The sequence below is a fragment of the Oryctolagus cuniculus genome, chromosome 9 (genome assembly GCF_051225735.1).
Source record: "Oryctolagus cuniculus isolate XC-2025 breed Fujian yellow rabbit chromosome 9, ASM5122573v1, whole genome shotgun sequence".
Lineage (NCBI taxonomy): Eukaryota > Metazoa > Chordata > Mammalia > Lagomorpha > Leporidae > Oryctolagus > Oryctolagus cuniculus.
The window spans coordinates 52,755,145-52,770,541 of NC_142875.1; the positions used below are offsets into that span (position 1 = coordinate 52,755,145).

General features: G+C 39.8%; 1 protein-coding gene across 5 annotated transcripts in view; it reads left to right on the forward strand.

Annotated features, from left to right (window-relative positions):
• The window catches only part of DIAPH3 (diaphanous related formin 3), a 544,053-nt gene that overhangs the window by 75,790 nt on the left and 452,866 nt on the right, over positions 1 to 15,397 (forward strand). For all 5 annotated transcript variants that reach the window (XM_051850009.3, XM_051850008.3, XM_089303626.1 and 2 more), the window contains one exon: positions 5,878 to 5,982. In XM_051850009.3, the coding sequence (XP_051705969.3) occupies positions 5,878 to 5,982 (105 nt within the window). The remainder of the gene's footprint in view (positions 1 to 5,877; positions 5,983 to 15,397) is intronic.

Genomic DNA, 15,397 nt, shown 5'->3' on the forward strand with positions numbered 1-15,397 from the left:
CCACCTGCTGCTGCTTTCCCAGGCCATAGCAGAGAGCTAGGTTGGAAGTGGAGCAGCCGGTTCTCAAATTCTGCCCATATGGGACACTGGCACAGCAGGCGGTGGCTTTACCTGCTGTGCCATAGCATGCAGATCTCAAGATTTTGTTCTAGGTGTTCTCTGTGAAGGGAGAAAAAGAAGAAGCTCATAAAGAAGAGCCAGGCTCTTGTTTATTTTTGACATTTTTCTTTGGAGTAATTTTTCTGACTTTATTATACCATTTAAATTTGGTTTTTGTAACTCTGGTCTTTTCTGATGGCAGAGCTCTGTTCCCGTATATTGTAGTTTAAATCTTTTTAGAATTCTTTTTTTTTTTTTTTTTTTTTTTTTTTTTTTTTTTTTTTGCCAGGCAGAGTTAGACAGTGAGAGAGAGAGAGAGTTATAGACAGTGAGAGAGAGACAGAGAGGTCTTCTTTCCGTTGGTTCACTGCCGTAATGACTGCCACGGCTGGCACTGCGCCGATCTGAAGCCAGGAGCCACTTACTTGCTCTTGCTCTCCCATGCAGGTGCAGGGATCCAAACATTTGGGCTATTCTCCGCTGCCCTCCTGGGCTACAGCAGAGAGCTGGACCGGAAGAGGAGCAACCGGGACAGAATCCGGTGCCCCAACCGGCACTAGAACCCGGGGTACTGGTGCCACAGGCGGAGGATTAGCCTAGTGAGCCGCGGCACCAGCCCAGAATTCTCTATTTTTAATATCTATACCCAGTTCCAGTCATATTAACACCATAATATAGAACAATAACTCAATTTAAGTGTAGAGTCTAATATGACAGTAATTAGGGCCCCGTATTGTGGTGTAGTAGGCTAAGCCTCCCTCCGCCTGCGGCGCTGGCATCCCACAGGAGTGTTGATTCATGTCCTGGCTGCTCCTCTTCCTATCTAGCTCTTTGCTGGTGGCCTAAGAAAGCAATGGAAGATAGCACAAATGCTTGAACCCCTGCACCCACATGTGAGACCTGGAGGAAGCTCTTGGCTCCTGGCTTTGGATCTCCCCAGCTTTGGCCGTGCGGCCAGTTGGGGAATGACTCAGAGGATGGAAGACCTCTCTCCCTGTCTGTCTGTAACTCTACCTCTCAAATAAAATATATATTTTTAAAAGACTATAATTAACCAAAGTTATTTTTTGATGTTGCAGTTCCCAATTTACCAACACAAAATCATCTAAATACACACACAAACACATGCACACAAAGGTAGTACTATGTGTAGTAAATGAGGGAGTGCTGTAACAGATGACATAATTTATTGTGTTGCCTAATGTGTTAATAGAACTTTTTTTTTTTTTTTTTTTTTACAGGCAGAGTGGATAGTGAGAGAGAGAGACAGAGAGAAAGGTCTTCCTTTGCCGTTGGTTCACCCTCCAATGGCCACCACAGCTGGCACGCTGCGGCCGGCGCACCGCGCTGATCCGAAGGCAGGAGCCAGGTGCTTCTCCTGGTCTCCCATGGGGTGCAGGGCCCAAGTACTTGGGCCATCCTCCACTGTACTCCTGGGCCACAGCAGAGAGCTGGCCTGAAAGAGGGGCAACCAGGAAAGACTCCGGCGCCCTGACCGGGACTAGAACCCGGTGTGCTGGCGCTGCTAGGTGGAGGATTAGCCTAGTGAGCCATGGCGCTGGCCCAAATAGAACTTTAACATTGGCAATATGTTCTTCAGACACTAAAATTTGATTTTGTTACTTTTTTTTTTTTTTTTAAAATACTTACTTGAAACTAGGTAACAGATATCTTTCATCTACTGGTTTACTCCTCAAATGACCACAACAGCAACATGTGGACCAGGCAAAAGTCAGGATCAGGAACTCCAACCTGGTCTCTCACATGGATCCTAGGGGCTCAAGTACGTGGACCGTCATCTGCTGTCTTCCAAGGCACATTAGTAGGGAGCTGGATCAGAAGCAGATTAGCCAGGACTTGAACTGGGGCTCTGATACAGGATGCTGGTGTTGCAAACGGTGGGTTAGTCCACTGTGCAACAGCACTGACCTGTGAATGAGATATATATCCAGCTAAATAGAAACTAATAAGAATTTCTTGTATAAAAAGTGTAGATATTTGTTTCTTATGTCCACTGAAATAGACATTCATATTGCCCATGAAATATTATATAATTGTCTTACTGATGAAACATTCAATAAGGAATAAAAGTAACAATGTTTAATTAAAAAAATAAGCATTGACATATTACAATAAAATATTACATAAAGGCTGTTAGAAAAATCACTGCCTAAGTTTGAATGGAAGAATAATCCCTTGATTATTCTTACTACTTGTTTAGGCCATCTCTGGCTTTCTGTATTTATTCAGTTCTGTTAATAAGTGTTAATTTAATATCAAACAAGTTCTTTTCAAATGGTTTATTAAGTATTGTTGGTATCCCTTCACCAGGCCAGGTACACCTGAGCACCAGGTGAGAAGGTTTGGTCCCTGCCTTTCAAATAAATCTTTAAAAAAAAAAAAAAAAGTTTTTGTCCCTGGTATCTTATTCTCAAGAGTAAACCAGAGCAAATCTTCTCCAAAATGTATCTGTAGCTGCCCCTGTGTCAGCATCCAAGGAACCTGGCCTAAAATGCTGGAGTGACAAAATGATAATTTTAACAAATGTAAGCTAAGAAGCTTGATAACTTGGTTACAATATGTCCTCCTTAATCTTCCTCAACTCCAGTTTCTTAGATAGCCTTGAGAAGATGCTTACTCTCTCTGGAGTTGTAACATAAAATCAGGATGTGCAATCTCTAGGACATAACAATACATATCCCAAGGTCTTTGTGACACATAGATGTTAAGTGCCACCTTCTCATGTTTTTTTTTCCTTTAACCTTGTTTCCCTACAGTTAAAAAAAATCAGTCTGTTCCAAAAATCTTGCATCCTTCATACTTTCCTTTTTTTTCTTTCCATTGTTCCCTTATTTCTTTTCCCCCTTTGTATATGCTAGAACTTTATTTACTCTGTCCGCCATTTCCTCAGGGACACATGGCAGATGACGCCCTATGGATGACTTCATGTGCCTAGCAGGCGCCCTATAAAAGGTTGTGATATTGTGGACTTGATTCCAACCTTGGTTTATGGTAACATTTCTTTATTTCCTTTTGGTTTTCACACAAGGACTGTCATCACACTTTATTGAGGAAGGTGAGTGGTATGTTTAGATGATAGAGGTGACATTAACCAGAGAAAAGCAGTTGGGAGGATTCCAGGTCTTTCTCTTAATTCTAAATATACTATTGTACCAGTTAGGATTCTCCTGGAAGGCAAAACCAACAGCATGTAGCAGACAAATGGATGATGGGATTTTTTAGGGAATTGGATCACTAGATTATATAGACTAAGTTCCATAATTGGTTGTCTGTAAGCTGGAGAACAGGCAAGCCAGTAGGGTGGTCCATTTCTAGTCTGCAGACCTGAGAACAGGGGGAGCCAATGGTGCAAGTCAACTCCAATGCCAAAGGTGTCAGATCCTGTGGTAGGGTGCTAATACAAGTGCTTGAGTCTGAAAGCAGGAGAACCTGAAATTCTGATGTCCAAGGGCAGGAGAAGGATGTCTGACCTCAGAATATATTCCCTCTCTGCAGGAATTGCATACAGGTCTCCCACTTGAGTGGCAGGAGCACAAGTACTTGAGTCATCATTGCTGTTTCTGGGGCACATTAGCTGGAAGCTGGATTGGAAGTCTGGAGCAGCTGGGACTTTAACCAGGCACTCCAATATGAGATTCATATGTTCAAGCTGAGTCTTAACTCACTGCACCACAACACCTGCCCCTAATCAACCTTTCTTTATCCATCTCACTCTTCTGGCTTCTGGTAGCTGTTGGTTCTGCTGCTTAAGCTTTCTCATATAGATGAAAACATGGGATGTTTGTTTTTCTGTGCCTGGCTTATTTCCAGTAAAAATCTTTGTAGAAAATACCTGTATAAATTACTGACATTCATAATTTTAAAAATCAGCACAATGCCTATTTTACTATATAATAAATTTATGTGTGTTTCAGTAGCAACAATTGACTGTGACTACTCAGCAAGGTATAATAAGTCACATTAAATCTCTGCTTCAAACCACTGTGAATACAAGAGGTGTGGTATAAATTGATACCGGTGTATTATTTTGGGGATTTAAAAACCAGACCTAGTATTGCCATGGGACACATAAATCTCAGAAATGGAGCACAAATATTGGTAAAGCTTAGAAAAAGCTCGGTGTCACTGTAATCTAGAGAATAGTTGAAGTCTTGGGAAATTCAGTGTATATTAAGCCATGTCATGCAAAGTATTTAATATGTAGCAACTTACATATGGGGGTCCTCAACATTTTTGGAAAAATGACACTAAAAGGTAAGCTTATAAGATGAAATTATGTATGTAAAAATAATCTTTGTATGTAGTTCTTTTGTAATACACAATTTACATGAGCTTTTCAAAGATACTCCCCCATTTTAATTCCATGTTACTAAAGGTTTACATCCATAGTTTCCTTATGGGTAAAATTATAGGGTATGGTTTTAAATAATGATTCTTTCATAAAAACACATGGATCTCTTGTATGGCATAGGACTTTTTTATCGTGCAATACTAAATGTAGATTTCCCAGCATGCTTTACTCCTGTATTTTGCTGGTAGCATCACCTCAGTCATGGTGACAAATGGCCTCCGTAAATTTCCAGAAAGACTTCCTAGTTGGTGTCAAGGCTTATTGACTACCACTCTTTTTGAGGAAAAAGATGAAACAAAAGCAATGGTTCACATACTAGCAACAGTGACATTAGTAATTACTTTAATTGGTATATCAAGTGGAACAGCTTCTAAGATGAAAGGAATTTAGACTTCTAAGTGCTTGAAGGGTTTGGTAGCCCAAACCTTGAGTCAGCTAAGAACATAAACTGTGGTATCTGATAGATGTAACACCCTGTAACACTTGGAAGAAACTTATCTTGCTGGGCTGCATTGGTGATCCAAAGTCCTGATTTTAGTAGGTCTCTTCTGAGTAGATATGGTATTTGTACCCAAATTGGGTGTCATAGTCTCTATCACAAATGACCCAGTGCTAGGATCTGGAGGAAATGCATTTGAGCTGCCCCTATTTGCCATTTCTGTCTTGGCTTTGACTCCCTCTTCCTTTGTTAGAAAAGCCTCTGAAGCACTATAGTTGATAGCAGTTCCTATATAGATGTTGCATATACCTGGCTTGTCCTCTTAGTCAAAATTAGGCCTTTATCAAGATCTGGGATGTCTAAACTTTGATTTTGGTTGACCCTGTGGAGAAGTGTTAGGTTTTAGGTAGTACCTGGTTGTTCTGAGTGTAACTTCTATGTGATTTAGGATATTCAGTTCTTTAACTAGTCAATATTTTTGTTAGGGTTGAGGGAGGAGACAAGACTACAGAGTGCTTTGCCTTTTGATAGTATCGGTGTAGGCAGTTGGTTTATTTTTTATGGTACCTGGGACAGCTTTTTTAAAGTGGTACAACAATAGGTTCAGGTGCAGCAGTTGTTAAAATAAAATAAATACATTGTGAATCATAATGACCTTTCGAAAGGCAGAAATCTGAAGCTGTCTAATTATCCATAGTGATGTGAACAAAATTTTACTAGCCTGTTGAATTCTAAGTTTTTCTAGTGAGTGTTTTTTACCTGTTATAATGATCTAGAATGCTTTCTTCTGTCTCCACAGCACTTTTCTTTCTCCTTTCTCCAGGCAGAATGGCACGTAAATCTTTCCAAAACAATTAATGCTGCTTTAGTCACAAATTATTGATTTCTCCCCCCTCCATTCATAGTGTATGTAGAATTGCTGCTCTACTTAGATTCTAAAACGAGGCATTTTAATTGTGTTTTCCAGGAAGATATGAATTTAAATGAAGATAAAAAGGCACCATTGCGGGAAAAGGACTTCAGTATCAAAAAGGAAATGGTGATGCAGTACATTAATACTGCTTCCAAGACAGTAAGTAAAACTGTCAAGTTGAAAAATACTACCAAACAAAACATGTTGCGGTATGGAAAACAATGCATTTGTCTAGGGAACTGATTAAGTTTGTAGGCAACCGTAATAAGAGGCCTTTGAATATATAATTAAAGGCACAAGTGCAATAATCAATTTGTTTAAAAATATTTTCCATCTTACAACTTTAGAAGTGCTTTTGTTTTTTATCCAGTCACATGGCTTAGAAACACCATGGTTGCTCTACTCCAAGACACCTTTTTTGTTGTGAATTAAGATGGTTATTGATTTCTGATGTCACTTATAAAAACAGATGATATTTGTATTGTCGAAAAGTGAGGCTGATTTTACCCTAGCCATCTAAATCAGGATACATAATAGTGGCTTAGAGGCAGATTTTAATGAGTTTCCCTATGGATAAAATTATCTTGTAGCAAATTATTAATATAGATCTTGAAAGGAGCATTAAGGATCCACATGGCTGCCAATTTTCCAGGAAAATGTGAAATATGTGGGTAGAAGTGATGACTAAACGTCTAGGAAACCATGACTGGCAAACAGAATCAATTGTGTTTATTTCATGAAACAGCAAATGAGTTTGACTAGTCCTATACAAATTGAGGATAAATGGACTGATTAAAAATATAAAATGGAAGCCAATGGAGAAGCAATCTACAGAAGGACAGTAGAAAAATTATTTTGGCTGAATTTGGAATAGAATTAGGACAATAGTTTAGCATACTAATTTTTGTTGGGTACTTTAACTGTGACCAGGTAACAAAAAGATAAGTTATTTATAGTTTAACTTTGTTTCTCTACTGGGCCATGTCTCATGTTTTGGCAGCCTAATCTTCAGTTTAGAAACTATGAATTCTGTGCTTCTCCCAGCTCTTGGATGGGTGGGCTGTGTGTCTTGCATTGTGATGCTGATACCAATTGCTTTTGTCCCTTAATTATATTTCACAAATCAGCATTAGGACTTTAGCATTCAGAGCTCTGGGGTTTTGAATCTGCTTATTTATCCTCTGTTTGGCCATGAGCATCTTATTTTACCCCTTTTATTCTTGCTTTTCCTCATCCATAAAATGGGAACTCCTACATCTTAGGCTTGTCAGAAGTAAGATGTTTCTCCATCATTAGAACATAAGATTTTTGTAATTGATGGCTGCCTGGGTGGTAGTTGTGGTTGTTTCTTTTGTGATTTGTTCTTGCTAATGAAATGATTAGACTATAATTAAAAATGTAAGGGAAAGCACATCAGTAAAGTTGTAAGTCAACCATTAGTCCACATTTGAACATTTTTATTAAGTGTGTGTGAACTGAAATAGATCTAATACAAAGTTTTTTTTTTTCTTCCAGAACATGTTTATAAAGTGCATGTTGGACAATATTTTAAGCACTGGAAATGTAGCACTGAGATAGTCTACCACTGTGTCCTATAGAGCAACATGGACACAGAAATGTATGTAATATGTGAAATGTTATTAAAACAATGCCAGGTGAGCAGAGATGGTGTAACTTATATATGATCAGAGAAACCAACCCTATTAGAGATTTTTAAATCTAATAAGCTGGAATTCATTTAATTTATTTACAAGGGACACATCAATTGGAATGGGTTAAAAAACTTGCATAATAATGCATTTTAATTCTTAAATTTGAGATAAATAGACTTAACAGAACAAACCTTTCTTGAACTTTGTAATAGATCTATTTCAGTTCACATTCAGTGATTTTAAACCTTAATCCTCTAATTATTTTGGACTAAGGTTGGAATTTATTTACCAGAATTAGGTAATTAAATGATCGGGATTGAAATAGATTAGTTATCCAAAGTGTGATTACGGCATTGACTGATTTAATTAGTGTGTGGAGGATCATGGCTTTTCCTAGGAGGCCTCTGGATAATTTGGCACGTGGATAACATTATAGCAAGTTCATGCTGACCAATCATTTATCCCTGCTCTGGAAGTAGAAATGCATTTTATTAACTGTAGGGTGTAGACTTTGTCATACAACTTTATTTACATTAATGACTAATGAAAAAGTTATTCTGAGGAAAACAATAAAAATTCATGGATAGCTTGTTCTATGGGAGGATGGGGAGTTTGTGTCATATATGCTGTTGGGATTTCAGCCTTAGAATTTACTTTGAGATTCTTTTTGTGGTAAGCAATAATTTTGTTTTTTTGGGAAGTAGTACTGATGCTATAACTGATGACTTAAACATGCTTTAGGAATATTAACCCTCAAAGTTAGTCTTGAAATATGTCTGGGTCTTCAAAAAATTAGTGGACAATATGCACTATTTTTTTTTTTTTTTTTTTTGACAGGCAGAGTGGACAGTGAGTGAGAGAAACAGAGAGAAAGGTCTTCTTTTGCCGTTGGTTCACCCTCCAATGGCCGCCGTGGCCGGCACGCTGCGGCCGGCACATCGCGCTGATCCGAAGCCAGCAGCCAGGTGCTTCTCCTGGTCTCCCATGGGGTACAGGGCCCAAGTACTTGGGCCATCCTCCACTGCACTCCCGGGCCACAGCAGAGAGCTGGCCTGGAAGAGGGGCAACCGGGACAGAATCCGGCGCCCCGACCGGGACTAGAACCCGGTGTGCCGGTGCCGCAGGCAGAGGATTAGCCTATTGAGCCGCGGCGCCGGCTGCATTCTCTTTTAATTCCATTTTTTACATGAGCACCTTGAAATATCCTTGTGATAAGGTTAATTTTTCAGAGTAGAAACAAAACTACTGGATGACAAGCTATGTTACTCCTAGAACTTGGATAAGTTTGAGTTTCCCAGGTATCTGAGTAATAAAACAAAATTTCTGCAGCTAGGAAGGACTATTAAAATTTGATTAAGCAGGGGTCACATTTAGAAGCTTAATCCACCAGAATCACATTTTCCTAATGTTGCCGGGCACTGTGTGTGATCCACGTTGGTCCAGTACCATCTGGTGGGCTGCCATTCTGACAGGCATCTGAGAAAGATCCCCCTCCCTCCCTGAGAGGAGGAGAAACTGCTTTTTCCTGCCAATGGACCTGGTTCTGAGAGCTCTTCTATTACATGGGAGATACATGTTCCCAGAGGCTTAAGTTGAAGTTTTTCTTTACTTCTGCAAGTGACCCAATATATACCATCCATGTACATTTTTGCTTATGTGGAATCTCTCTTTAATTTCCTCTGAAAATGACAGTTCTATTCAAAGGGGCGTCTTCAAAGACCTTCTCTCAGGGCCAGCATTGTGGCTTAGTGGGTGAAGCAAAAACAGCAATTCTGTCAGTGTTCTATATTTTTACTTTAAACCTATTTTCTGTCAATAATAATTACCTATCTAACAGCATTTTTTCCAGAATATTTTTTATTTTCGTGAATCTTTGAAAAAAATTTTTAGAGAAAAACATCAAGCTAGGACCGACAGGAAAAATACCAAGTAGTTTCCAATATTCTTGGAGTTGTGTTCAAGACTTTAAGCCTTGGGGCCATCTGTCCTGGTGTAGCCGGTTAAGTCCTGGCTGCTCCACTTGCCATCCAGCTCCTTACTAATCTGCCTGGGAAGGCAACAGAAGATGATCTAAGTGTTTGGACCCTGTCTCTCTCAATCAGTGGATAGATGGGAGAATTGCATCAAAGCCCTGTGCCCATCCCTTCAGATACTTAGCAAGATTATTGGAGAAAATTCCTTTCAAAGAGAATATAGGCTTTCCTTTTGTTCAGCTGTATAGCTGTAGGATGAGTCAGTTGTGCAGTTTACAGTACATGCCTTTAAGGTAGAATGTGATGTGATAGGTAAACTTGAAGAGGATCCATAGTTCCCTGACAACCTGAGAAAATTCTGCAAGGGATGGGGAGGAGGGGGTCTCTTAAGCTGCAACTTCCTAAGGATTTTCACTATTATCCAAATAGAAGGTAAATAGAAACAAATACACAAAGGGTTTTTTTCTTTTTCTTTTTCTTTTCTTTTCTTTTTTTTTTTTTTAAGATTTATTTATTTGAAACAGTTACAGAGAGAGGTACAGCGGGGAGAGAGAGAGAGAGAGAGAGAGAGAGAGGTCTTCCATCCGCTGGTACTCTCTTTAGATGATCATAATGGCCAGAGCTGAGCTGATCAGGTGCCAGGAGCTTTCTCCAGGTCTCCCATGTGGGTGCAGGGGCCCAAGGACTTGGGCCATCCTCCACTGCCTTCCCAGGCCACAGCAGAGAGCTAGATCAGAAGTGGAACAGGTGGGACTCCAACTGGTGCCCATATGGGATCCTGGCGCTGCAGGCTGGGGCTTTAATCCGCTGTGCCATAGCGCCAGCCCCCACAAAGGGTCTTCAAAAAGTTCATGGAAGATAGGTGTTATGAAGATGGTAGACATGGACTTCAAAAATTTTGTGCCAATATAAACATATTTTCATTCTGTTTTCCACAGCCTTTTGACACTGACTATAACTACATGTTCTCATTACTTGTTGGAGTTTAATTATCTTTACTGCTTATCTTAAAGTGCTTAAAACACTCCTTCAGATATTGTTGGGAGATGATTTTTGTAGTATAGACTTTAGTGCTTTTAAAGGACAAATCAGGTTTAGATCCATCAATGGTTGCTGCCTTCACTTAGTTTTCTTTTCAGGTTAGGGTGTGTGTGTGTGTGTGACAGTGGTCATATCAGTGCTTATTTTCTTGTACATGCTTGAGCTGTAGTCAGGTTGAGCTATGTCCAGCTATATTCTTTCTGGTTACTATGATAATCTCTCAAGACAGAGGTCATGGTAAACCAAAGATTAATTTTTATACAATTAAGAATGTTGAAAAGTATACCTGTTCAGAATAGGATTTAGATCAGTAAGATACTTTTTTCTCCCCTCTATCACAAAGGATTAGAAAAATACACAGTATGTCTTTCCCATCTGTCAAGAGGACATAGTCTTCTATTTACTCTGCTTTAAGGTTTTTCAGGGTAATCTTTTTCAAGAGAAATGCTGAGAGGCCAAAACCTATATCCCAGAAAAGCAGAAGCAGACCCTCGAGAGGAGTGGGAGATCTTGAAGTAGGAAATGGCTAAGAAGGACTCCAGATCTGAGGTGCCAAGTTTGACAGGGTAGGATGGAGAAGCTGGAAGATGCATAGTTCTGGGTGGGGTTTCTGAGAGAGAGTGGAAGACAAATTTAAAGATTCTGAGGGAAAGGTCTGTTGATGGCATGATGTGTCGATTATGTCTCCAGGGACCCTTCAGTAGAGACGAGTGTTTGCTCATGAGTACTTTAGGAGATAGCTCTCCCTGCCTCCTCTCCCCCAATTTAGTCTTGTATATCCAGGTGATGAAATGGTCCTGAGAGTTTACTTACAACAACTGTAGGGGTGGGTATTTGGTACAGTGTTAGTTAAGAGACCACTCGGGACACCCGCATTTCTGACTGGAGTGCCTGGATTTGAGTTCTGTCTCTGCCTTCAATTCTTGCTCCCTACTAATGTGCACACTGGGAGGGAGCAGATGATGGCTCCAGTACTTGGGCCGCGGGCACCTACATGGAAGACCTAGATTGGGTTCTGTGCTCCTGACTGTGGCCTGGCCCACCTCTGTCTGGTGAGAGAATTTAAGGGGTGAACGAGTAGAAGATCCTCTCTTCGCGCTCTTTCCTCTTGTCTTCCCTTTCCCCTGCCCCTCTGCCTTTCAAATACAATGAAAATATAAACAAAAACTTTAGACAAATTAGAACTATGTGTACTGCTACCTGTTGCAATGTCATTTTTTTTGTTGTATCACTATATGTAGATAAAATGCTTTAAAATTTTGTCTTTGAAATTCATACTTCTAGTTAATAGGCCTCTTGAATGTATTAGCTTGGACTCAAAGTTGTTACAGGATCTACATCTCCCCTTGGCAGCTGTATCACATCTGCAGTCACAAGCTCATTTTAGATAGGCTGGTTTTTAATAAGGAGTGTCTAATATCACATTGCTAAGATTCTTAATTAGAACATCCATCCTTTATTTTCTCATTCTGTTCTTTTTTGATGTTTTTTTCCCCGAGGGAAGAAGTAGAGCTTCCTTTATAAATGCTGCTGACATTTACCAGCTCCCTCTGAGTTTGCTTCTTTAGTGAAGCTGGTGTCTGTGTGACTATAAGTGTTCTTCAAAGGCCTTTATAGGAAAAGTTTGGAAAGCTTTTTTCTTTGAATCCTTTATTAAGTGTTGCTGTAGTTCTTGGTTAGACTTACTTTATAAGAATGAACTATATATCAGGTATTATAGAAAATAATTTTAAAAAGGTGCATAGATTAACAAAATTTTGTTCATTTAAAAATATTTATTATTTAAGAGAGTAACAGAGAAAGAGAAATATATCCCATCTGGTGGTTCACTCCTCAAATGGCCAGAATAGCTCAGGCTGGGTCGGAGATGAATTAACTTGGTCCAAGAACTTCATCTAGATTTCCCATGTGAGAGGCCGGGTACTCGAACCATTTTCTGCTGCCTTCCCTGTGTGCGTTAGCAGGGAGCTGGATTGGAAGCAGAAAAGCTGGGACTTGATAGGCACTCTGATAAGGGATGCCAGAGTTTCAGGTGGTGGCTTAACCCCCAGTGCTACAATGCTGAGGCCCAACAAAAGTGTTTTATGTATTTGAAAGTCAGAGTTACAGAAAGAGGGAGAGACAGGGATATCTTCCATCTGCTGGTTAACTCTAAATGGTTGCAACTGTCAGACTGAAGCCAGGAACTTCATCCGGGTTTCACATGTAGGTGACAGGGGTCCAAGCACTTGGGCCATCTTCTGCTTTCCCAGGCACATTAGTACAGAGCAGTTTCAGAAGTGGAACAGCCAAGACTCCAACTGGCACACATTTGGGATGCCAGTGTTGCCAGCAGCAGCTTAACTTGCTATGCCACAATGCTGGCCCCTAACAAATATGTTTTTAGAGGGCACAAAGAAATGACTGAGTCTAAATTTGGTTCATAAAGTGGAGGACTATAGATTCTCATGTGTGTAGGGTATGTACATATGTGTGTGTGAGTGTATCTATAACACAGTACTTAAAAGTGTTTATGAAAGCTCTTATTGTGATGCCATTTGTCTTAGCTCAGTAGGGCATGATGTTAATTCTGGTCATCTGTGGTATGATTCTTGGCATTTCTTGATCAGGAAAGAATGTTTCAAGAAAATATATTCAGATTTATATATATTTCCTCTAGATAGATTATATATTCAGATTTAATATGTTTTATCTAGATAGAAAAGTCCAATTTTTCAGTATAAGATTGACTTGTTAACATTATAATAGGTTATTTTCATACCTTTTTGTGTAATTTTTTTAAGTTCAGTTTCAGATGTTGATTTTTGGAAAACATCCTTAGATACAGGTCGGTTAAATTGTTTTTTTCTTCTATTTTCTCTGAATTGTTAAAGAGGTTTATATTTTAATAGCTAGAAACTTAGAGGAACCAAAGTTTTATACATTCTTGATAGTTAGAGTTAGTATGGATGAATCTTTGTCTTCCATTTCAGGTTAAGGATTTGATGAGATATACTGAGTAAATGTGGTTGATAATAGAAGCATCTCATAACTGTGCCCTCACTGTGGTTCTTTGCCTGTTTGTCTTTAGATTTGCTTTCTGACTAGAATATTTCAGAGCCTCAGGGCAATGAACCAATTTCTTGTTAAGAGTATTTCCTAATAATCTTTCTGGCACTTTAATTTCCATTTGTGCCTGTATGGGACAGATTTTATTTATACATAGATAAAATATTCTTCCAGGAGCTCACATTCATCCAGCTTCCTAGTGAGTTATTTCTGAGCAGTACCAGGAATATTCTCTGCTATTACTGCTTTGTGCTGTTTCTTTAGGTAAGAGATGATAGTGAAGGAACCAACCATTTCTTTTTCTAAAGGAATGTACAAATTAGAATTATGTTTTCGGTCTTTTTAAAATCTTGTAAGTTAAGATCCAGCCTCCCTTTTTATTACAGCATGTAAAAAGCAAAGGGTTTGCCAGATATAGAACTTATTTGCTAGCTTAATTTTTTTTTAAAATAAAGATTTATTTATTTGAAAGGCAGAATTACACAGAGAGAGGAAGAGATGGAGAGAGGGAGAAAGAAAGATCTTTCATTTGCTGGTTCACTTCCCAAGTGACTGCAACAACCAGGGCTGGGCCAAGCTGAAGCCAGGAGCTTATTATGGGTCTCCCATGTGGGTGTGGGGGTCCAAGCACTTGGGCCATCTTCCGCTGCTTTCCCAGGTGCATTAGCAGAGAGCAGTGGGATTGGTAGTGGAGCAGCTGGGACTTGAACCTGTACCTATTGGATTGCCAGTATTGTGGACATGGCTTTATCCACCCACACAACAGGACAGGCCTGGCTAGCTGAATTATAGAGACTGAATTGGTCAATAATGATTATTCCAGTTGTTTTCTTCTTAGTCATTTTCTTTTCTTTTTTGTTTTTTAAAGATTTATTTTTATTTAAGAGTTACAGAGAGAGGTAGAGCCAGAGCCAGAGCCAGAGCCAGAGCCAGAGAGAGAGAGAGAGAGAGAGAAAGAGAGAAAGAGGTCTTCCATTCTGCTGGTTCGCTCCCCAAATGAACGCAAAGGCCAGAGCTTCTTCTATATCTCCCACACAGGTGCAGGGGACCAAGGAGTTGGGCCGTTTCATACTGCTTTCCCAGGTCATAGGAGAGGGCTGGATTGGAAGAGGAGCAGCTGGGACTTGAACCTGCGCCCATATAGAATGCCAGCACTGTGGACTGGGGCTTTAACCCACTGCACCACAGCACTGGCCCCAGTCATTTTCTTTATTAAAGTTTATTTATTTCTTTGAAAGGCAATGAGAGAGGGAGGGAGAGGGGAAAGGAGGGAGGCCTTCCATCTACTGGTTCACTTCCCAAATGGTCTCCAATAGCCAGGGCTGGGCCAGGCCAAAGTCAGAAGCCAGGAACTCCATCTCTGTCTCCCATGTGAGTATCAGGGGTCCAAACTCTTGGGCCATCTCTGTTTTCCCACGTGCATTAACAGGGAACTGGATTGTCAGCAAAGCAGCTGAGACTGAAACCAGTGTTCCAAAATATGATACTGTTGTCACAGGTGGTCACTTAATCTTCTATGCCATAATGCTAGTCCTTCTTCCTGGTCATTGAGTTGTGTTTGGCCTGAGACATTTTGTTATGCTCACAATGACTTCATAGGTTTTTATGAACATTACTTATCTGATAATCATCAGAGTAGTGATAACTTTGAAAGTGCTAGCCTGAAGGGGAACATGTGATTATGATAAAGATGAAAGTGCTGGGAAAATAACCATATGGAGTGAACCTTTTGGAATAAGGAACGTTTCTGAAGGAAGAAGTGCAAAATTAAAAGAATAATTAAAAGTGTACATGGTGGTTTTTTTTTTTTTTTTTTTTTTTACTGAGCAAAGGGGAAAGGTAACTGATGAACTGAGGAGA